Here is a 23,293-nt window from a genome sequence, read left to right as displayed (position 1 = left end):
TGGATCTTTAAATCATTTTGGTGATGAGCCAGATCGGGATGCGCCGAATTTCAGCAAATCACAGCGCGGCTTTTCATAAAATGCTGTGCTCTCATTGGTGGAAAGTTGGCTCACCCTGATCTGATCTTTAAACAAGGCCATGTTGAAGAGTAGCACAATTGAGCTGGATCTTTAAATCATTTTAGTGGTGAGCCAGATCGGGGTGAACTTTCCACCAATGAGAGCACAGCATTTTATGAAATGCCGCGCTGTGATTGGCTGAAATTCGGCTCATCCCGATCTGGCTCACCAATAAATGATTTAAAGATCCAGCTCTGTTTAAACTGAGGGAAGATAAGGATTATAGAGAGGTTATTGCATCTTCTAATGACCTATCTCTGATACTCTAACATGCAAACAATTTTAGGGATCAAAAGGGACAAGACAATGTCCGATAAATTGTTGTACATCCCTAGTGATGATACACAAAATTTCCCTTTAAAAACAGCCCAATGTCCCCTATCATCCTGGAATATTTTATAAAAGTTTCAGAATGGACGGATGATTCTCACAGATGTTTAGGGAAAGGACAATGGACTGTAAATTGATGTACGTCCCAAATGATGATAAACAAAATAACCTCTTTATAGTAAATAGTTGATAAGTTTAGACGGTGCTAGTTTGAACTAACTCATCAATATTTTTTTAAGTAACCAAAGATTTCAATCAAATGAATAAGAATAAATGTTTCTAAAACTTTTGGTACAATAATAATTTACTTTCCAATGTCCCCTCCCTCCAACTATCTTATAAAATCACAGAATAATAACTGACATAGATTAAATTAAAGTTAGAATATGTTTGACAATTCTGTCTTCTATTTCAACTCCGGATTTTAATTCCTCGTTGGTGAGTTCAATTTTGGTTACCGCATCTTTTTCCACCATCCAAACCTATAACAGTTATTTATCGCGTCGTATTATAGACAGCTTTCCGCGGATATAGAAATGTACAATTATTAGATGAAAACAAGTTATTTTTTGCCACAAGATGCCGAAGTCACGGGCTAAAAAACTGGTTTTAATCTTATGATTGTACTTTTTACATTAAAACAAAACTGAATATAATACGATGTTAGACATAATTTTTCAATATGGCTGAGAACCGGTTCTAATCCAGTGATTTATCGAATCGTATTATAAACATTATAAGATTACCTCTTTCTTTCTAGTTTGAAGAATATTTCCAATGACTACATTATGTTTATATTTCTCTAAAGCTCCTTTTGCCTAGAATATTAAATTATCAATTTATTTGGCCTCTAGGGGCACTTGAGGAAGAGAGGAAAACGACCACTCCCCATTTTTAATTTTAGTACAGAAATATTTAATAGGGGTTGGAGGTAATAGTGGAAATTTTCATTGGGGGGCCAAGGTGATGGTATCTTTGCTTAAAATATTTATAAACATTTCCTGGATCTATAAGAAGCTTCACTGTTAAGGAGAACCATATCGTTTTCAGCGTTTAGCAAGTTCCTTTAGTACAGACACACAGATAGACATCCTGTTACTTTTATAAAAGGATTATTCGTATTTATGCACACAGGCGTGTTTAAATTAGAGGCTTTAGCGCGGCTGCCGAGCCCTGCTAATAATACACAAACCTTACTAGCCAACAAATTGGGGTCAGTCTCCAGTTTGAATGAGATAACAAAGGAGTTGGGAGCCCAATAAGAAACCAGGGGTGACAACATCTTGGGTACTATTTGGAGCTCCACAGTTGGGGGTCCCTCACTGGTAAAACAAAATGTCTTGGGAACAGCAAAAATTGACTAAAGCACTTCAATTCAGCTTATACCTACAACGAAATTAATTGGAAAAAAAATCAAGAAACCGAGACGTGATTTGCAGCTCTCGTTGAGGGGCAACACTTTAAAAAAATTGACGAGCTTTTTATCTGCCCCCAAATATGATTTTAGATTTATTTCGCTTTTTAGATATACCTTATTTCTGACTTAGAAATGTTTTTTAAATTGGTGTGAGTATAAAATGAAAATTAAATCCTTAAATTAAATCTACCATATTCTACCTACTAATTTTACAAAAATTTATTTTCATTTGCGGAAACAGTGTGTATAAGCTTTGGAGTTTTAAGTTTAAGTTTAAAGATTTTTGGATAGGCCTCCAAGTTCAAGAGCTACAGGCCTCCAGGTGGTCTCTAGACAGGTAAAAATAAAAATTTAATTTTTAAAAAGTGTTAGAGGTCAACTTATAAAAAAATTTGCATCTTTTGTCTTCAAATGTGTAAATAACATTTAAGAATATGCATATTTTGTTTTATAAGTTGACTTTTAACTCTTCAATAAAAATAATTTTTATTTTTGTATGTCCAGAGACCACCTGGAGGCCTGCAGCCCCTAAACCTGGAGGCCTTCATCTCCTGAACCTGGAGGCCTATCCAAAAAAAATCTTAAACCTTGGGAAAATTTATCATATAAGAATGATTTTATCCCTAATAACCTATCCTCTCAGTCCAAAGATAAAGCCTATACACCAGGTTTACGCAAATGTGTCAAAACTCCCCCCTCTTATCATAACCTGCAATTATAACAATTTTATACTAAGTTCAAATACTGCAAGAGGACCAGTGAATAAATTCTGATATGCATCAAATAAGGGATCTAAAGTGATAATACAATGGGCTATAAACTGACGTACATATTACCAATGGTAATACACAAAATAATCCCTTATGTTGATTGCAATTAATATAGGTAGGTAGTGGTTTAAACGTTTGGCCATTACCAAACTTAATGAACCAACCAATCAAAATTCATTAAAAGTACCCAAAGTTGTTAAGCCAAAGAATAAGAATACATCATTATAAAACTTTGAGGACTAGTGTAGTTAACAGACCATTGACCTTGCCTTCCTGTCATCAAATGCTTTGTTAAATTCAAAAGAACACAAATGTATCAAGACAAGTTTTGTTTTACATTCCTGGATTGAATCTTGTGTTTTGGCAGTTGGCCGGTAGGTACGTAGAAATCTAAATATTAAGAGGTATAGTTTTAGTCCGTAGCGCACGGTAGAGGGGTGTAAGTGGCGAGTTGTCAACATCCCCCTTTAACAACTCGAAACCACACTTAAAGTATGGCGGTATTGGTAAATTTGAACTATCTGGGATTTTTGATTTTTGTTTGATTAGCCATAGTTTCTTAGGGTTTGGACCTAAGACTCCTGGAGTGTGTATCTGGGATAGTTGCATGAAGTGCATTTTAGAAAAATGATGGCAAGCACAGGTTAAAAAAATATCGTCTAACATAATTATGTAATATTGCATTAAAAATTAAATATTAAACAATTAGACACTACTGAAAAAGTCAAAATGCTGTTTTTTGTGAAAATAAAACAGCCATATAAGTTGCATAAATCATAAGAAAATATTTATTTTTAAAACTACGAAGTAGAAACTTTTTCAAATATATTCTCTATGAATGTAGTGAACAGGAAAAAATATGTAGTTTACTAAATTCCCTTATATGCCTCTAGAGACATCCTGTTGCATATACATATTATAATGACAGATGGCACTAAAGAGAAGGCCTAATTAATATTATAAATTAAAATTATATAAAAAAAAACTTACACCCCCCCCCCCACCTCCTTAAAATACATCCAAATTTATTATTTCCAGTATAGCTTCAAAACCGATTAATATCCAGTCGATAAGAACCGGTTCTCAGCGACACTTAAAAATCAAGTGTCGTATCGTGTTGTATCCAGTTTTCTTTGAATATAAAATTTAATATTATGATTGAAAATTTTTACATCCGCGGAAAGGTGTTTATAATACGATGCGATATAAAAACTATTATACCTGAAACGGCTGCAGCAAGGTAGAGCAAACTATTAGGATGACTAAAAATATAAATATCATTTGTTAATTAAAGTGTAAGAAACAAAATTAGAGAGATTTAGAAAAACATATTTATTGTACAAATGTTAATATTGAATTAACAAGGATAGTACCTAACATTTGAACAAAAATAAAGATTTTTCTGTAATGATTATAGAGTTAATACGCTTTCTAAATCGTACCCCATTGTTATATACTTGCGGAGGTATATACATACACTAATTATAGAAAAGCTTCACCTTTAATAAAGAGTCAATAGATTTATTATTTAAGTTCTTTACCTGTTTAGAATATTAGCCGCGGTTTTCAACATCCACAAATAATCAGACAGTGTTGTAAAACTAATAAAAACAATCATCTTTATACTTTAAGTCTCAGGGGGAAAAAAAGGAAGGGGGGTAATGTAACCATCTCGTAATCAGTGTGCAAATTGCACTTAGAGAATCCGAATTTCGTTATGAAACTTGGCATGAGTTCGAGTATGTAATCCTTGGTAGGTCTATTTTCCCTAAAGCTGGAAAACGAACGGCTAACAGCTTGGCCGTTTAGCCGTTTTTTTTGCTATTTGCTCAATGATTTCGAGATGGTTGCATTAAACTCCCCCCCCCCCCGTTTAGTTTCATATTATTTAGAATTTATTTGATTTTATAAATTACGGTTTAAATTAAAGAAAAAGGGTAGGTATATAAATCAATAAAATAATTAAAAATTTATCCGGGACTTAACCTGTAATAAAGGCAAGTCAAATCGGTCCAGCGGTTAGGGAGATCTTAGCAGACACACAGGCACACAAATAGACATTCTGATACTTTAACATATAAACAAGCGTCTACGCCCCTAAAAACCTCTGGGGGTCTTTAAGATCGGGGAGGGGAAAGTGAAGTCCAAACCTCCAATGTCAATTTAAGTTTAAAAAGAAAAATTCTTTTAAAATATTTTAGGGGAAGGGGCATTTTTTGGGAGATATTATCCCAGATGATAAAACCTTTCCTGGACTTATAAGAAGCTTCACTGCAAAGGAAATATAGGTTCAGCGATTAGCAAAATCCTTCGCTACAGACAAAAAAAAATTACTACTTTATTTCAGGGATCTAAAGGGATAAGACAATGGCCGATAAATTGATGTACATCTCGGCAGTGAGGATACACAAAATTACCCCTTCTGTTGATTAAAAATAGTGGTTGAAACGTTTGAACACACAACTTAATTAATCAACCAATCAAAATTCACTAAAGTCCCCAAAGTTATTAAGAAAACCAATAAAAAAACTTCATTAAAAAATTTTGGGGACAAGGGATATAAAGCCCACCGATCCCTCTCTCTCTGACTTTATCAAATAGGATAAAACCTGCCTGATTTCACACAAAGAATCCTCATACTTCTGATATTCAACAACAATTTTGCTAACTTCAGCAGCATGTGAAGAACATACGGACACCTCCCCACTTTCTGATACCTGTAACATCAGGGTTCTTACGGGATAAGACATTGGATGATAAATTGGTGTACCTAATGGTGATGGACAACATTAAAGTACAATTTAAATTACTAGCGTCAACTTTTAATTGAGGGGTAAAGATACCCTCCCCCCAAAAAATTAAATAACTTCCCTGGACCTATAAGAAGCTACAATGAAAAGGAGAACTATATCGGTTAAGGGGTTAGCGAGATCCTTCCCTACAGACAAAAAAAGCTCACTACTTTATATAATAGAATTGGTTGAAAAGGTTGAACTCTTCTATTTAAAACAAAAATTCAATATTTAATAAAAGTACCCAAAGTGTTTAATCCAACGAATAAGAGAAAACAAAACTTTACATCCCAATTTCCCCTGCCCTATTGTTAGTTATGTAAGGGGGGGGGGATTTAATGCAACCATCTCGTAATCAATGTATAAATGGTACTTAGAATTCAAATTTTGATCTAAAATTTTGCATGAGTAATCCTTGGTAGGTCTATTTTCCCTAAATCGAACAAAAAGTTGGAAAAGTAACGGCTGGCGGCTCAGCCGTTTAGGCATTTTTTGGCTTATTTTTAAAACAAATCCTCACGAAACCTATCTCCACATAATATTCTTTGCTGCTACAAAACGTTTTCAACGTTCTAGCTGGTAGTTACTGGTACTAGAAATCTAAAAATGTTTTTTTTGTATTATTTCACATGATTTAAAGCAAAAATATGTTTCAAAAAGTTGATTCCTACGTAATTTATGAGAGATTTGCCCTAAAATAGCAAAAAAAAAACGGCTAAACGGCCGAGCCGTTAGCCGTTACTTTTTCAACTTTTTGTTCGATTTAGGGAAAATAGACCTACCAAGAATTATTCATGCAAAATTTCAGATCGAAATTCGAATTCTAAGTGCCATTTATACATTGATTACGAGATGGTTGCATTAAAAAATCTATGTTAAAAATATTCTAACCTAGAAATATTATTAAAATATTTTTTCCTTTTATTCCTTTGATTGCACGACATTTGTCTAGAAGACCTAACTGTGCATAGTAATAATTGTTGGGACTGTTTCTAACGTCATAGTTATGACGCAATTATGGACCGAGATTCGAACCCACGACGTAGTAAGCGGGATTTAACCAACCTGTAACCATTTCCTCATGGCATCTCCTGATAAGTGGCGAGAGAATGGCTTCAAGGAACTTTCCCTAAAATAATTGTAATTGAATGTTTAAAATAAATCTAATAACTGTAGAAATGAAAAAGTTAAAATTAACAAGTGATATTATTTGAAAAATATTAGGTTAGAAATACCTAACTTTTTATAACCTCTCCTCTTTTTTTAAAGATACCAAAACTTAGGGTAACCGATCATTGACTCAACCAAAAATATTTTTCCCAATTATCTCTAAAATTATGGGAGTAGCACCCAAAATAGCATTCCCCCCCCCCCCCCTTTATTTCAAAATAAGGGGTGAATATCAGTGCTCAAAAGGGTACTTTCTCACCTATGTAAGAATATGACAGCAAAGCCATTCCTAAGGAAATATTCAGCGGATGTGGCGCCACGTGTTCCCAGTGAGAAATTGTCCACATAGCGGACAGTGTTCAGCTCCAGCGGTACTGTTGTCCCTCCTAAAATTTGATATATAATGCGTGGATATTGGGAAAGAGAAAGTTTTGTTGTCATTTAGGTTGCTAATATAGTCATCAGCTATTGGTAAATGCGTTCCTCCATAGTCAAGGCAGGACATGGGGTAAAATAATAAAAGGGGGGGGGGGATGGAGGATATCGTTATATTAGCCAGCTAAAAATAGGTGAAAATATTGTTAATATACAAGTAATTCTATATTCAATTCTCCTAAATAATCCAGGGGTGTATATTCTGCATGGGATCCCCGGCTCAGGGGGGGAGGGGAAATAAAAATCAAGTGGTTGGAGGGAAAAAAAATGTAAAAATTAAGAAAACTGAAAACATTTGGTGAATAAAAAATAAAAAAAATGTGTGGTAGGAGGGATAAAATAATTAAAATATAGAGTCCTTTAAATATTTTTCCATTTTTCTCTCTTCATGGTGAGAAAAAACTAGGGGGGGAAAAAAATAACAAATTTTGTAGCCGGGGAAAAAAAATAAATCTTGTGCAGAATATACACCCCTGATATAATCTAATGCAATGACGCCCGAGCTGTTTTGAGATGGGATTCTACTCTTTAGGGAATATACCTACTGGTCCTGTGGTGGTTTTAGGCTATTTTCTTGAGGGGTGGGACACCCCCCATCCCCCAAAAAACAAAAATAATCCCCCCATTTTTTTTTTTTGTAGGATACCCTTATTTTAGATATTCTTATTTTTTTTACGAATTTCACCTTAACTTTTTTTCATCATCTCTTGGGGCAAAGCCCCTAGAGGCTAGGGGCGAAGCCGCTAGTAATATATAAACTAATAGGTTTGTCTTAAACATATGCAGTAGGGGGATTGGAAAAGAGATATTAATGTTTCACTACGGGGTATAAGGAGTAGCAAAGTTGCCTTTTTAGTTATTTAATTTTATGCATAAATCACATGTAAAAGTATAGTAAAATTCAGAGTAGTGTTACCATTAAAATCGTTTAATTTGATTTATATATCACTTAAATAGACAGTTACCATTTAAATCATTTGAAAAAAAGATATTGTGTAGCAAAGTTACAATTCAAGTTATTTAATTTATTGCATATATCACAAGACATTGCAAAGCAAGTTACCATTCAAGTTATCTAGTTTGAACCATATATCACAAGAGTATAATATTCTTTTCTTTTTCAAATATGTATAAAATTGTAATAAATTCAGAATTTTATGCAAGCCTTTATCACATGAATCAAATTTGTAAAATAAAAGAAAAGTTGTTTGAAAGACAAATTAATTTGAGAGAATTGAAAAATATTTGATGTACCTGAAGTTATTAGAACCAATTTCTTGTCTTTATGTTTGTCACAAAATTTAGAAATCTTGTCTCTGCTTTCCTCTAAATTTGCTGGGCCTTTGTTCTCGTGAAAAAATTTGCTCCATTCTGTCGAAGATTAATACTTTGAAATATTTTTCATGAAAGATGCCAAAACTTGGGGTAATTATTGACTCAACCAAAAGGTTTTAAACTTTACCCAATCATCTTTATTATAAAATACCCCAAAAACCTATAATTATACCCCCTCTTCAAAATAAAAAGCTTTGACGTCAGTGACTGCCTCCAGATGATTAACTGTTATATAACAATTACACAGCTTGACTGTTTTTTAATAAGGGGGGGGAGGGGGTTTAATGCAACCATCTCGTAGTCAGTGAGCAAATGGCTCTTAGAATTCGAATTTCGATCTTAACTTTTGCATGAGTAATCCTTGGTAGGTCTATTTTCCCTAAATTGAACAAAAAGTTGGAAAAGTAACGGCTGGCGGCTAAGGGTAAAGCCGGCCGCCAGCCGTTACTTTTTCAACTTTTTGTTCGATTTAGGGAAAATAGACCTACCAAGGATTACTCATGCAAAATTTCAGATGGAAATTCGAATTCTAAGTGCCATTTGCTCACTGATTACGAGATTGTTGCATTAACCCCCCCCCCCCTTATCTATAATTTCAAAATAATCTTACAAAAAACATTAGACCTCAGGTTTTTTTTATAATCAAACCCACTGGGTTGGGTTATTTTGAAAAACCCGGGTTTTTTTTCCAACTATAGCATATTATAAAAAAAAGTATTATTCCTGCTTCGTCTTTATTTTCCATTTTTTTATCTGAAAATATATTAAAATAATATGAACATGAATAGAAAATAATAAAAATGATTTTAAAAAGTTTATATTTATCATAATTCTTACATAAAATTGACAAAAATAAATTGATAATTTTTCCAGTATGGCTTTGAAACAGATTAATATCCGCTGGATTAGAACCGGTTCTAAACCATGCTGAAAAACCATGTATCGTGTCGTAGAGTAAACAACTTTCTATGTATAATACAATAAAAATTATGATAGTAACAAAAGTTTGTTATTCGTGGCCTTCGGCCCCTTGGGGCTAACAAAAATATAATTAATCTTATAACTTTTCATTTTAATATCCGCGGAAAGTTGTCTATAAAACGAGGCGATAACTAAATTATTCAACGTGAACGCTACTGTTTACATTTGAGCACTTATAATAATACAGTTTTAAATATATTTCTATGTACAATTCTTAAAGATAACATACATATCTAAGTTTTTTTTTAAAACAATATAATCATATAAAAATAAACTAAATAAAATTCTTTGTTTTTGCAATATTTAAAGTAAAAAAATATATGTATTATAACTTTTTTTGTAGTAAAACAAGCAATATTAATAAAAATAAAATACATAATTCATAAATGCATTTAAAACAAATAAAAAATTAAAATACACACACCAATAAATATTTGGCATATACATACAAAGATGAGATAAAAATACAATTTTATAACAATAACACAGGTCTTTTTTTAATAGATTCTAGTCATGTTTTATTTAAGGTTTTAGAATGTACCTGGATATTATGACAGGGGAATAACTGTCGCGCGTCAATTTAGTAAGATTACTAACATGCAGTAGGAGGGGAGGGGATGAGGGTTATCGTTATTTTAGCCCGCTGCTAGTTTGTGCGTTTCTTAAAAATCTTGGAATATGCTTTATATACCTACCCCAACCCTTAAGAAAAGAAGAAAAATGCAGTTGGTTTTTATAAAGATTTAAATGTATACATATGATATATTTAAATATAAATCTACTAGCGGATACGCCCCTAGAAGCCTCTAAGGGCACTTAAGGTAGGAGGGGGAAAAGTCGACCTCATCACATTTTAAATTTGAGTTCAAAATAGTAAAAAAATATATATTTTTTGGGGGGGGGGAGGGGGTTGAAGGCACCTTTCCCAAAAATAGTTAAAATCCTTCCCATGACCTGTAAAAAGCTTCACTGTAAAGGAGAACAATATCGGTTCAGCGGTTAGCGAGATCCTTCGGGACAGACAAAAAACGCTTACTACTTTATATAAAAGGATGATTGTTTCTTCTACCTAAGGTATTTCCCTCAAAGTTGCTAGTGAGGGTCAGGGGGGGGGGTTAGTTTTTTAACTAACATAATATGTAACTAATACAGTATAACCCAACCTAATCTAAAGTAAATAACACTTTGAGAGAAACCACTCAATTTCCCATTGAAACAATAAAATCTTATAATTTGTTTAAGACAAGCAGTATAGCTTCGAAGCCGATTAAAACCAGTTCTCAGCCATACTGAAGTATAGCATCGTATTACAGACAATTTTCCACGAACACTAAAATGAAAATCATAAATTTACACCAGTTTTGTTAGCCTCAAGGGCCCAAAGTGGAAAACCGTCTATAATACGATGCGATAAATAACTGTCCAACAATAAAAATCCACCAGTTAGGAAGTATAAATGCGCCATCTTACAGAACTTGCTTGGGTCTCATGGGCAGGCACATGTTATAGAAGGCTGTCTTGTTCCAGAAGTTGGGGCCCTTCCATCCGCACCATCCCTGGATACAAAACAAGATTAGTTTGCATGAAAACTGATGCAGGGATCTAGAGGGATAAGACAATAGTCGAGAAATTGATGTACATCCCTGATAATGATTCACGAAATTACCCCTTTTGTAGATTACAGTATGTGGTTAAAACGTTGAGACACTCAAATTAATGAGTCAAACAATCAAAGTCTCCAAAGTTGTTAGGCAAACAAATAAGAAACCGTTAATATTATTAGTGTAAAATTACTGGTTTAAACGTTTGAACACTCAAATTAATAAACAACCAATCAAATTCACTTAAGTCCCCAAAGTTGTTAAACCAACGAATAAGAAAAAATTTATTATAAAACATTGGGGACTATTATTATATTTAGCACATTGTCTCTCTGATACTGATGCCTTTTTTAAAGGAATACCTTACCTCGTAATTTCGGGATTCTCCTTCGTTTTTTAAGCGATAATTTTTTAAAGAATCCAGAGCATCATATGCCTGTATTGGAATGCGATACTCTAACTCCCAAAGATATTAGGTTAAGTAACATCTATCAGACAACCAACCCTTTGATTGCACGACATTTGTCTGAAAAGACCTAACTGTGCATGGTAATAAGTTGAGCCTGTTCATTGGCCAAGGCTTTCTCTATTTATGTCGTTCACCTGACATACCAGCAGTAGAAACCATTTTCAGCGTCTTTAGTTATGACGGGGTGTCAGGCCGAGATTCGAACCTATAACCTTCCCGACGACGAGCAAGTTTTTTTTTTAAAAGGGATAGTCATTTATCGTATTTTCGTAATATTGATCGAATGCTGGAATGGATATTTCAAATATTCTGGCAATGTGCGATCTCACATGGCAATTTAAAATGCATCGATTTTGTAAAGTAAATTACACCACAGTGCGTATGAAGATGCTTTGACTTTTGTGTCAGAACCTAAATTGGGACAAAGTGCATTTCATTACCCTAGGTAAGGTAACTTCATTTAACTTTTCAATAAAATCTAAAATGCAGCCGTTTTTGAGAAAATTATATTTGAAAATTTCAAGTTCATTTTTCATCCACTAGGAGTTAACGCATAATCATGACAAGAAAAGCAAAGATTATTCATTTAAAATTTTGAACAAGTTTGCTTTTATAAAGTTCTTCATAAAACCACTCCTGAAGTGAGTTAATTGATGTCTTTTTTATCAGTTGCTTTGCTAAGGTCACGGAAATTCAGCCTTAGATAAATCATGTTTAGAGAGGTTTCATGACAGACTTTATAAAAGCAAAGTTGTTCAAACATTTAAATAAACAACCTTTGCTTTTCTTGTCATGATTATGCGGTAACTCCTAGTGAATGAAAATTGAACTAGAAATTTTCAAATCTAATTTTCTCAAAAACGGCTGCATTTTAGATTTTATTGAAAAGTAAAATGAAGTTACCTAACCTAGGGTAATGAAATGCACTATGTCCCAATTAAGGTTCTGACACAAAAGTCAAAGCACCTTCATACGCACTGTGACACGGTAATACCTTTGAAATAATCGTCTTGAGATCCTCGGATCCAGTATAATGAGGATCTAGAATGAGCCAGGAACACTTGTCCGTTGGTTCGTCGTAAGCCACCCCCAGGATGGTGTGGGCGTACACCCCGCCCCCGATCATGATTGGGGTACCCTCTGTGTTGAAGTGTTCAATCAAATCTTCAGCCTGTAAGCAAAAGTTAAGTGTGAAATAATTGTTATTTCTCGCATCGTATTATAAACTGCTTTCCCCGGATTTAAATGCACAATTTGGGGCCCTCAATCACTGTCGGACCCTACGTTAATTGTTTTCGCTAAAACACAAAACGTAGGGTCTAAAAACAGGTTTTAATCTTCGTAGAAAACTAGTTATAATACGATGCTAGCCATGATTTTTCAGTATGGCTGAGAAACGGTTTAAATAAACCGGATATTTACCCCTTCTGCAGATTAAAATTAGTGGTTGAAACGTTTGGACACTCAACTTCATTTACCAACCAATCAAAATTCAATAATAGTCTCCAAATATGTTGAACCAACGGTTAAGAAAACATGATTTTAAAACTTTAAGGACAAGTATAATAAACACTACAGCAATTGTCCCCTCCCTCCCAGTTTTCAATAAAATTACCTTTGTCGCCATGTCTGCGCCTGTTGAAACCGAGATATAACGAGACTGAATATTGCACCGTGTCTCTAATACAAATCCAACCTTAAATATCAAACATTAATATTGTGTGTGTGTGTGTGTGTGTATTATGTGTGTGTGTAGGTATATTATATATAGTTTCTTAGTGTTTGGACTTAAGAATTTTTACAATATAAATTGATTCCTAGGACAACACGAAACCTTTTCACTTACAAATATATGTCTGTTGTAGCATGACAGACGGAAAGACAGACCAAATAAGTTGTATACTGAGATGATCTTTAAGAAGGTTTTTATATACAAAAAAATATCATGAATCAACTTCAATGGAATTTGATAACATGATAATTCTCCTAAAGCATTTCAGGCTAATAGAAAAAATTACTGACAGATAGACAAAGTGATTTATAGAGTAGCTTTGCTACCTTTTAAAAAAGCCTACCTCCATGCTCCCAATCCATTGTTTGCTGTTGAGGAAAGTTCTCTCCTTGTCTCCAATATCAATCAAGGTTTGCTGGATTTCTTTATGACTGGGTACTGTTGCCTCAGTGTAACCCTATTAAAGATAATTACAACATAATACATAATTTTACTTGCTTCATACCCTATTGAGAAAAAGTGCTCTCACTTAGAGTGCCAGTTACGCAATCTGGGAGGGGTGGGGGTAGTTTCTCATATGCCTAAAATATGCTGAGGTTCCCTAACCCTGCAGTGCCCTAACCATGTAGGGACACCATTTACCAATCATAAACAAACTACCTAATCTATTATAAAAACCTACAATTAGGCTTTAATTAAAGGTAGAAAAGTTGGAAATGCCAAAAACTCCCTTAAAGTTTTGGGGAGGGTCTTGCTCCCCTCTAAAACGTTTTGGGGAAGGGCATTCCTCGCCCTTTAAAACCACTACCCCCCCCCCCCAAAAAAAAAGCTTGGGCGTCCTTGGGTCACGTGACTTTACAAACCTGTAGTCTCAGCCAAGAAATAAGTGTCTGTAATGATCTGTACGCACATCCCCATCCATCATCGTTGAAATTATCCTAAAAATATAGTAATGTTGGTAGGTCAATCAATTTGTTCAAGTTGCATGCAGAGAGAGTGAGGGGATGTAAATTATATTGGTTAATGGTTTCCAAAGTTTCATTCACTGGCTTCAAAAAAATTTGGGTGCTTTTATCAAATATTCATTGTTTGGTTAAATTTAGGAGTATTCAAACTTTTCAACCTAAAATTAGGTATATTCTAAAAGAAGAATTTTTTTTATCATCATATTGGGGATGTTCATTAAATTATCATTATTGTTTTATATCTAGGTACTTGGCATAGTTACCCCTTATTTATATTGTGTCTGTCTGCTATACCTGGGTAGATAGATACCTGCATATAGTGATGGTAGGCATATTTACCCTGGACCAGAGCAACCACAGCTCCAGGTATATTGTGTCTGTCTACTATACCTGGGGAGATAGATAGATAGATAGATACCTGCATATAGTGATGGTAGGCATATTTACCCTGGACCAGAGCAACCACAGCTCCAGGTATATTGTGTCTGTCTACTATACCTGGGTAGATAGATAGATAGATAGATACCTGCATATAGTGATGGTAGGCATATTTACCCTGGACCAGAGCAACCACAGCTCCAGGTATATTGTGTCTGTCTACTATACCTGGGTAGATAGATAGATAGATACCTGCATATAGTGATGGTAGGCATATTTTCCATGGACAAGAGCAACCACGGCTCCAGGTATATTGTGTCGGTTTATGATACCTAAAGAGATGCATTAGGTAATTCAAAACAAGGATGAAAACATACATAAGTAGCGAAGTACAAAAACCCTGTATGGACAAACCAAACGGACAAAGTGACTTATATAGCTTTTGTTGAGTTGTCTTAAGAAAGTATAAAGAGAATATGAAAAAAAATCTAAGAAATCTCAGAGAATCAATCTTTAACAATTTTAAAAATCAGCTGGAAGTCTGAACCTGATCTAAATATGGCCATCCCTCTTTTCACAATAATTTACGACGCATCAAGTCCGGCTTTTATTTGAGACTTAGTCGCGGCTGCCAAGCCCTAGTTTGTGGTCCAGATGAAAAATGAGGTAAACCGCTTTATTACCTTCGTGTACATTTTCTAATTTCTGTTCCCCCTTCGCATTCCAAGATATCTCATTACTTTTCCTATAAATAAACACCAGATTTATACGGGGAGGGAAGGGACATTGGACTGTAAATTTACCTTTGTACCCAAAGTTATATAAATATGTTTTTTATTAGTTGGCTTATAAAATCTTTCATGGTTGGTTCGAACCATTTGTGTCCAAACAATGGGTTTATTATTACTTGGATCTTACACCAGATTATCATGTTTTCTAATTAAATGTATTTTGTACTGGATTAATGAATTGACTAATGAATGCCAGGGGAAATAACAAACTAACTTGACGACAATTTTCACCCCTGTCATATTATCCACGTATTATTTACATTCACTATTCAAAGTAATAAGTTTTGGCATATCACTTGTGCATCAATTTATCGCCCATTGTCTTATCCCTTAAGATTCCTTAATTTATGTAAGCTCACCTGAATAAAGGTCTGTCCAGAGGAAGCATAAAGTTCACATGCATATTTTTTCTAAATTCCTTTAAAAAAAATAAAATATTATTGATAAGACTTAATGGCCAATTTCTTCTTGCAATTCTACAGGGCTGCATATTTAATTTCCAACCTAGTTGAATTCTATCAATTAAAAAAAATTCAGAATATTTCCTCATATTCAATTTCTCCCACCTTTAAAGAAGAAGTGGGAGGGGGGAGGTTCCCTTTTGAACTAATAGGAAGATTGGGAATAAAATGTAACAGCCCACAATCTGTTATATACAATTAGAAGATATTGATTAAGCAGATAGTGTTCTTGAATATATAATTATTTTTATAAGTTTTGAATTTATGGATTTTAAAAAGAAACTTTTATTCATTTCAGCCATTTATGCAGGGAGGGAGGGGACATTTGGATGATTATTTCACTTGCCCCCAAAGTTTTATAAATCGTTTTCTTATTCGTTGACTCAAAAACTATGGAAACTTTTGTGTTATTTTGATTGGTTGGTTCATTAAGTTGAGTGTTCAAACGTTTCAACCATTAAAAGTGATCTACAGAAAGGGTAATCATTAGGTTGGTGACTAGTTAGGTTGGGGATATGTAAGAATTCATCGGCCATTGTCTTATCCCTTAAGATCTCTGCGTTTATGGGAGAGAGGGAAGGAGCGCCTTAGTAAACAATATTTATATTTATTTAGGTTTTGTGTTTGTTGGTGATACCTTCTAATCTTGAATAAAAATTGTTAATGGAACAAAACTACTTACCCTAAAGCTCTCTGTTTCCGAATTCTTGGGATAAATAATAGTGATGTAGTGAGGCACTCCATCAGGTCGAAAGTGGTGAACCTAGAAAAATATATTCATTTTTTAACTAAAACCTCTAGACTTGCTAGATGGTTTTGCTTTTTTTTCTAAAAGCTTTGAAAATAATTGAGACTGTTTTGGGATGGTTTTGTGCTATTTTCTTTTTCTCTCCTCCCTTTAAAGAAAGTGCCCACATAGACGATATATATTTAACCATTTTGTAATAAAGGTCATACCTGTGGTGTAGAAACTGTATTGCGCAGGGAAAATTCAGACAGCACAGACGCAGCCATGTCACCTAGCTGGCGGGCAACACACCCCTAAATAATATATAATAATACAGCCATGTCACCTAGCTGGCGGGCAACACAACCCTGAATAATATATAATAATACAGCCATGTCACCTAGCTGGCGGGCAACACACCCCTGAATAATATATAATAATACAGCCATGTTACCTAGCTGGCGGGCAACACAACCCTGAATAATATATAATAATACAGCCATGTCATTTGGCTGGAGGGCAACACACCCCTGAATAATATATAATAATACAGCCATGTAACCTAGCTGGCGGGCAACACAACCCTGAATAATATATAATAATACAGCCATGTCACCTAGCTGGCGGGCAACACAACCCTGAATAATATATAATAATACAGCCATGTCACCTAGCTGGCGGGCAACACACCCCTGAATAATATATAATAATACAGCCATGTTACCTAGCTGGCGGGCAACACAACCCTGAATAATATATAATAATACAGCCATGTCATTTAGCTGGCGGGCAACACACCCATGAATAATATATAATAATACAGCCATGTAACCTAGCTGGCGGGCAACACAACCCTGAATAATATATAATAATACAGCCAAGTAACCTAGCTGGCGGGCAACACAACCCTCGAATAATATATAATAATACAGCCATGTCACCTAGCTGGTGGGCAACACATCCCTGAATAATCCATTATAATAATATAATAGGATTTCTGTTTGTGTGTATGTCTGTCTGTGTCATAGGATCTTGCTAACCGCCGAACCGATATGGTTCTCCTTAACAGTGAAGATTTTTATAGTTCTAGATAAGGTTTTCTACTATTTACAGGTTTGGGAGGGGGGGGGGGAAGGTAGGGTGATCCCTATGGCCGTTAGTTATTTTAATTAATAAAATATAATTTACAAAAAAAATTACCTTTAAAACATGGGGTAGATCTTTGATTGGGCTTCTTTTGTCCACGATACCCAGAGCATCAATACAAATTGGAACACGGATGGTTTTAGCCTCTTTCTTCTCATAGTTGATTATAGGAGCACAACCAATAGTTCTAAAACAAGGACGGTTATCTTTCTAAGAAGCGCAGATTGTATAGCTTATACAAATCAAGTCTAGGCTGTTCAAAAACTTGTTATATTATTAGTTGCAATTTTAGAAATTACACATTTCTACCTACATGTTATGGCTTTTAGTATAGTATACATGTATTTTATTCTGTAATAAATAAGGTTCTCTTGTATTGTATGTGCATTTAACTGATAGCCCCCCCCCTTTATTTAAAAAAAATGAAAAAAGGAGAAGTTTTTTCTCCTATTGATAACCTCTGTTTGTAAACCTAACCCTGTATCAAAACTGATATTAATCTTATGATTTTAATTTTAATATTCGTAGAAAATTGTCTTAATACGATACTATGCATGATTTTTCACCATGGCTGAGAACCGGTTCTAATCCTGCGGATATTAACCGTTATACCGGAAAATAGTTTACCTGTGCGTGCAAGCAGGATTTGTAAGATTCCACACAAGAGTAAAATCAAGTTTATCTTTACGCACTACTTTCTTCTTTTCCTAATCAAACAAGGATGATAATATTTACAAGTAGCGAAGCATTAAAAAACATGTATGGAAAAACGGACAAAGTGAGTTATTGAGTAGATGTTAAGTTATAATAAAAAATTGGTGACCCCTAAAATGGTGGGTCCACGAATTACGTGCATGACAGATATCTCGAGTTTTTTCCGTCTTAATTTCTTACCACTTTTTATACAGTTTTGTATTGTGGGAGGCGTAGTTAGACAAATTAGTTGGGGGGAAAGTACCAATTCAACGTTGGGCGTTCATTTCCGCATGCTATCACTTCAGCATATTGTTCTATCAATACACAAAAGCAAATTAAATTAGAAGGGGTATACAGTAGTGGGTATAATGGATCTAAAGGGATAATGATAATAAGATAATGGCCGATGAATTAATATATACATATATATTAATTCATCCAATGATGATACTTAGAATAACCCCTTCAGTAGATTAAAATTTGTGGTTAAAAAGTGTGAACAATCAACCTAATGAAGCAACCAATTTAAATTGACTCAATCCCCAAAATTGTTAAGCCAACTAATAAGAAAACGTTATTTTAAAACTTTGGGTACTATTGTCATTGCCCACTCTTTCTCTGCTGTACAAAGTTTATACGGTGCGGTGTTAACAAGGACAAAAGGGATGTAAAGTAGAAAATATTTTTTTCGTGAAATAAAAGAAATTATTTTTTTTCATTAAATAAAAGAAAAATATTTTGTTTCTTGTTTATACAAATATTGTAGATTCTAAATAAATTTTGCTGAGTAATTTACCACATCATATTATAGACATCTTTCCATGGAAAATAAGTGAAAACAAGGTTCCGAATGCCTTAACTATAAAAACTAGTGCTAATCTTATGATATTTACTTTAATACTCATGTAAAATTTCTGTAATATTAATAGTAATAGAGTAGCATCGCTACTAGGAAATAATTTAACTTTGTACTTAATAGCCTTTCTTTAAGAGAAATAATTCTTCAATTTATACATGGGAACGTTTTATGGGGGCGTTCAAAAAAGTGGTGGTTTATGCACCACCAATAATCAAAATTTAAACAAAATAAAAATCTGTATAATAATGTATTTTACATATGTAAATAAATCGAATTCCTTTGTAACCTTTATTTGAAAACTTACAAGCAACTTTAGATCAAGTATCTATTAATTTGAATTCGTTCGCATGTGTTCAAATAAGTTCGTATCAAAGTGAATTATGTTTACAGGAACAAATTTATTTGAAATATGGATCTTGAAATTGTTGGTGAAGTTTATCTATAATTTGAAATGTCTGTCAGCGTGTCAATGTAATTTTTTTTCTGCTTTTATTTTTTATTTTTATATTTTTTTGTATTTTCCTCAGAGCTTTTCAAGTAGAGTGACAGAATAACATGTAGAAAAACAAAGTGAGTTACATAGTAGATTTGCTTTAAAAAATGTTTTTATCTGCCAACATTTTTATTTTGTTAGTGAGTAAATAAATATTAGTTTTTTAAAAGCAAAGCTTTTCTATAATTAGGGTCTGTCCGTCTGTATGTGAGTTTATCATTATGGGACAGTTAGCTATTCTGGTTTAGTTATATGAAATATAGGTGTTCAAGTCCAAGATCCTCCAGGTCTCCAGAAATCTTTAAAAGCCTCCTGTGACCGCAATTTTTAACATAGAGCCTTCAAATTTTAAACTTAAGCTTTTCTTACACGTCTACATAATGCATTAAAATTTTATGAAGATCCGCCGCCGTTTTCCCGCTGACCGCCGACTGCGGTGGCTGGCAGGTGCCAAGTACAGCTGCGGCCGCCGAAATTTATGTTTTGAGATTTCTAATATAAAATTTATATAAATATAAACATTTTCTGGAAAAATTATTTTTCTAGCTTCAAAGATAAAAAAATGACAGCCTTTTGAAATTTTTATGTAGAAAAGGACTTAAACACAAAGGTTGTTAAATAAAAAGGTGAAGAAAGCGAAAATTGACTTAGGCTCAGTTATAGTCGGAAATTCATTATCAAACAAGGGCCATGCACTGAGATAATAGAGGGGGAAGGGCGTTGAGCCCTACCCCCAACCGATAAATGTGCGGCAAGGGGCTCCAGGTTCAGGTGCTGCAGGCTGGAAGGTCACTTCTGGACAGGTATAAATGAAAAAAAAATTAGTTTGAAGAGTTAGAGATCAACTTATTCAACCAAATATGCATCTTTTGGGATGTTTTGAGCATATATAAAGAAAAAATTAAAATCAGCCTCCAGGTTCAGGTCCTGCAGGTCTCCAGGTGAATTCTGGACAGGTAAAAATTGAAAATTTTAAATTTTATAGTTAGAACAGAACTTATTTAACAAAAGTTTCTACTTTATTGATGGTATGAACTAATTTAAAGAAAAACTTGAAATCAGGCTCCAGGTTCAGGTCCTGCAGGCCTCCAGATAAATTCTCGACAGGTAAAAAATTGAAAATTTTTACTTTTGAAGTTAGAACAAAACTTATTTAACAAAAGTTGCTAATTTATGGCTAGTATTAACATATTTGAAGAAAAATTTAAAATCGGGCTCCAGGTTGAGGTACTGCAGGCCTCCAGGTGTATCCTGGACAGGTAAAAACTAAAAAATTTAACTTTTAAGTTAGGGCATAACTTATTTAACAAAATTGCTACTTTTGAAATCGGGCTCCAGGTTCAGGTATTGCAGGTCTCCAGGTGGATCCTGGACAGGTAAAAACTAAAAATTTCACTTTTAAAATAAAGGGAATAATTCATTTAATAAAAGTTGCTACTTTATGGATAGTATTAACTCATTAAATTAGGGGTATTGTGTCTGCTTGTTGGATTTTTACCGCAGTTAGAGCAGTGTATTTCCTGCAGGCTTCCTTTAGTGACTGACCTGTTGACAATATGTTTTTTTTTTATTTTAGTCAATTGTTATTATTTTTTTTTTGCAGATATAATTCAAAATGTAACAAAATGGTTTAATTTAACTTGAACCTTGAGCTCGATTTCAAATTTTTCTTCAAACAAGTTAATACTATCCATAAAGTAGCAACCTTTGTTAAATAAGTTTTGTTCTAACTTCAAAATATAAATTTTCAGTTTTTACCTGTCCAGAATTCACCTGGAGGCTCCGCAGTACCTGAACCTAGAGCCCGATTTCAAATTTATCTTCAAATTGATTAATACTATCCATAAAGTAGCAACTTTCTTTAATAAGTTATGCTCTAACTTTAACAGTGAAAATTTTTAGTTTTTCCTATCCAGGATCCACCTGGAGGCCTGCATTACCTGAACCTTGAGCCAGATTTCAAATTTTTCTTCAAATGAGTTAATACTATCCATAAAGTAGCAACTTTTGCTAGATAAGTTATGCTCTAACTTTAAAAGTAAAAATTTTTATTTTCTACCTCTGCAGGATCCCCCTGGAGGCCTGCAGTACCTGAACCTGGAGCCCAATTTCAAATTTTTCTTGAAATTAGATAATACTTTCCATAAAGTAGTAAATTTTGGTAAAGAAGTTATGCTCTAACTTTAAAACTGAAAATGTTTAGTTTTTACTTGTCCAGGATCCACCTGGAGGCCTGCAGTACCTGAACCTGGAGCCCAATTTCAAATTTTTCTTCAAATTAGTTAATACTATTTATAAAGTAGCAACTTTTGTAAAAGAAGTTATGCTCTAACTTTAAAAGTGAAAATTTTTATTTTTTACCTGTCCAGGATCCACCTGGAGGCCTGCAGGACCTGAAACTGGATTTTATTTATTCTTCATATATGCTCATAACATCCCAAAAGATGCATAGTTGGTTTAATAAGTTTATCTCTAACTCTTCAAAAAAAATTTTTTTTTTCATTTATACCTGTCCAGAAGTGACCTTCCAGCCTGCAGCACCTGAACCTGGAGACCTATAAAAAAAAATTAAATATAAGGAAAATACACCCCAAAACTAAACTTTTTTCCCAAATAACCTATCCTCTCCCTCCTAAGACAAGGCCTATACTCCCTGTTTACGCAAAAGTGTCAGATCTGCCCCCCCCCCCCCACATATCAATCAAACAACAAACCCTTTGATTTCATGAACTTTTTTTTGAAAGGCTCTTGTGACCGCAATTTTCGACTTAGAGACTTCAAATTTTAAACCTAAGCTGTTCTAACATGTATATTTGACATATTTAAATTTCATAAAAATCCAGCGCTGTTTTCTTACCGACTTCTGTCTGCAGCGTCCGGAAACTGCCAAGTACAGCTGCAGCCGCCGAAATTTATATTTGGGATTTCTAATATTATATATACATAAAGGTAACATTTTCTGAAAAAAAATTCTTCTTCTAGCTTTAAGAGTACATAAATTACAGCCTTTTAAAATTTTAAGTAAAAGAGGCCCAAAAAAAACAAGGTTGTTCAATAAAAAAGTAAAAATTACTTTGGTCCACTTATTGTCGGAAATTCAATATTAAACAGGGGACATGCACAAAAATTTCTAGCCGTCTAGCTCTAGTAGAAACCGAGATAACAGAGTGAACGTTCAATTCCCCCCTCCCCCTCCCTTCGACCAACCGTTAAAGGTTAAACATAGAGTAAATTCGCTACTAAAAATAAACTGTAAAGTCATCCTAAAATTGATTAAAATTTTTACTTAGTTTCCTGCGAAGAAATCTGCGATACCGTCGCTAATTTTTAAAGTTATAATCTATGCTTTTGTCATACAAAATTAAATTCTTTAATAATTTGTATTAAATTTAAATATGGAATGTAAAAATCATAAGTAGAAATTATTTGTTTCTATCAATGCGTTGCAAAATTTTAAGTTCGCCAAATTTAAGATATGTCAGAGAGCCAGACCCACCATTTTAGGATTCACCAAAAAATTAATTAGAGCGAAATCAAAGAAAATCAATAAAAATAAGTACTTTTGACTTTTAAAGAATAAACATTGGTCATGGGAATAATCCATATGAATTAACGCTGTCTATCT

At 33.9% G+C, this 23,293-nt stretch overlaps 2 protein-coding genes across 4 annotated transcripts in view; both read right to left on the bottom strand.

Annotated features, from left to right (window-relative positions):
- Positions 1-280: 280 nt before the first annotated feature.
- Positions 281-9,119, bottom strand: Ppcs (phosphopantothenoylcysteine synthetase). Its single transcript, XM_080175027.1, has 11 exons — positions 9,096-9,119; positions 8,289-8,408; positions 6,859-6,985; positions 6,495-6,558; positions 5,251-5,354; positions 4,179-4,238; positions 3,859-3,899; positions 2,975-3,027; positions 1,643-1,810; positions 1,197-1,268; positions 281-932 (listed from the first exon to the last, which is right to left on the bottom strand). The coding sequence occupies exons 1-11, from the start codon at positions 9,112-9,114 to the stop codon at positions 819-821; spliced, it is 942 nt and encodes a 313-aa protein (XP_080031153.1). The 5' UTR covers positions 9,115-9,119; the 3' UTR covers positions 281-818.
- A 51-nt stretch (positions 9,120-9,170) lies between these two features.
- Positions 9,171-23,293, bottom strand: part of LOC145329181 (ufm1-specific protease 2-like) — an 18,965-nt gene continuing 4,842 nt past the window's right edge. For 2 of the 3 annotated variants that reach the window (XM_080173216.1, XM_080173215.1), the window contains 12 exons: positions 18,248-18,327; positions 17,675-17,807; positions 16,705-16,788; positions 16,430-16,510; positions 15,646-15,704; positions 15,179-15,240; positions 14,748-14,827; positions 14,016-14,090; positions 13,496-13,609; positions 13,036-13,116; positions 12,415-12,591; positions 9,171-10,906 (listed from right to left, as the gene is read on the bottom strand). In XM_080173216.1, coding sequence (XP_080029342.1) covers positions 10,817-10,906; positions 12,415-12,591; positions 13,036-13,116; positions 13,496-13,609; positions 14,016-14,090; positions 14,748-14,827; positions 15,179-15,240; positions 15,646-15,704; positions 16,430-16,510; positions 16,705-16,788; positions 17,675-17,807; positions 18,248-18,327 — 1,116 coding nt within the window. In that variant the 3' untranslated portion in view covers positions 9,171-10,816. The remainder of the gene's footprint in view (positions 10,907-12,414; positions 12,592-13,035; positions 13,117-13,495; positions 13,610-14,015; positions 14,091-14,747; positions 14,828-15,178; positions 15,241-15,645; positions 15,705-16,429; positions 16,511-16,704; positions 16,789-17,674; positions 17,808-18,247; positions 18,328-23,293) is intronic. The other variant, XR_013882787.1, reaches the window with a different exon arrangement.

The sequence above is a fragment of the Acartia tonsa genome, chromosome 10 (assembly GCF_053477335.1).
Source record: "Acartia tonsa isolate MP-2025a chromosome 10, ASM5347733v1, whole genome shotgun sequence".
Taxonomy (NCBI): Eukaryota; Metazoa; Arthropoda; class Copepoda; order Calanoida; family Acartiidae; genus Acartia; species Acartia tonsa.
Note: the sequence above shows the minus strand (reverse complement) of the source record. Positions and strands in the feature narration are given on the sequence as shown.

Bases quoted from the DNA above. Each gene is read 5' to 3' on its own strand.
- Ppcs (XM_080175027.1), bottom strand. The intron at 4,239-5,250 runs GCAGGTTTTATC...TGTTTTTATTAG, and splicing joins GATTCTTTGTGTGAAATCAG to TTTTACAACACTGTCTGATT. The intron at 1,811-2,974 runs GTAAAACAAAAC...GAAGTGCTTTAG, and splicing joins ACAAGATTCAATCCAGGAAT to TCAATTTTTGCTGTTCCCAA.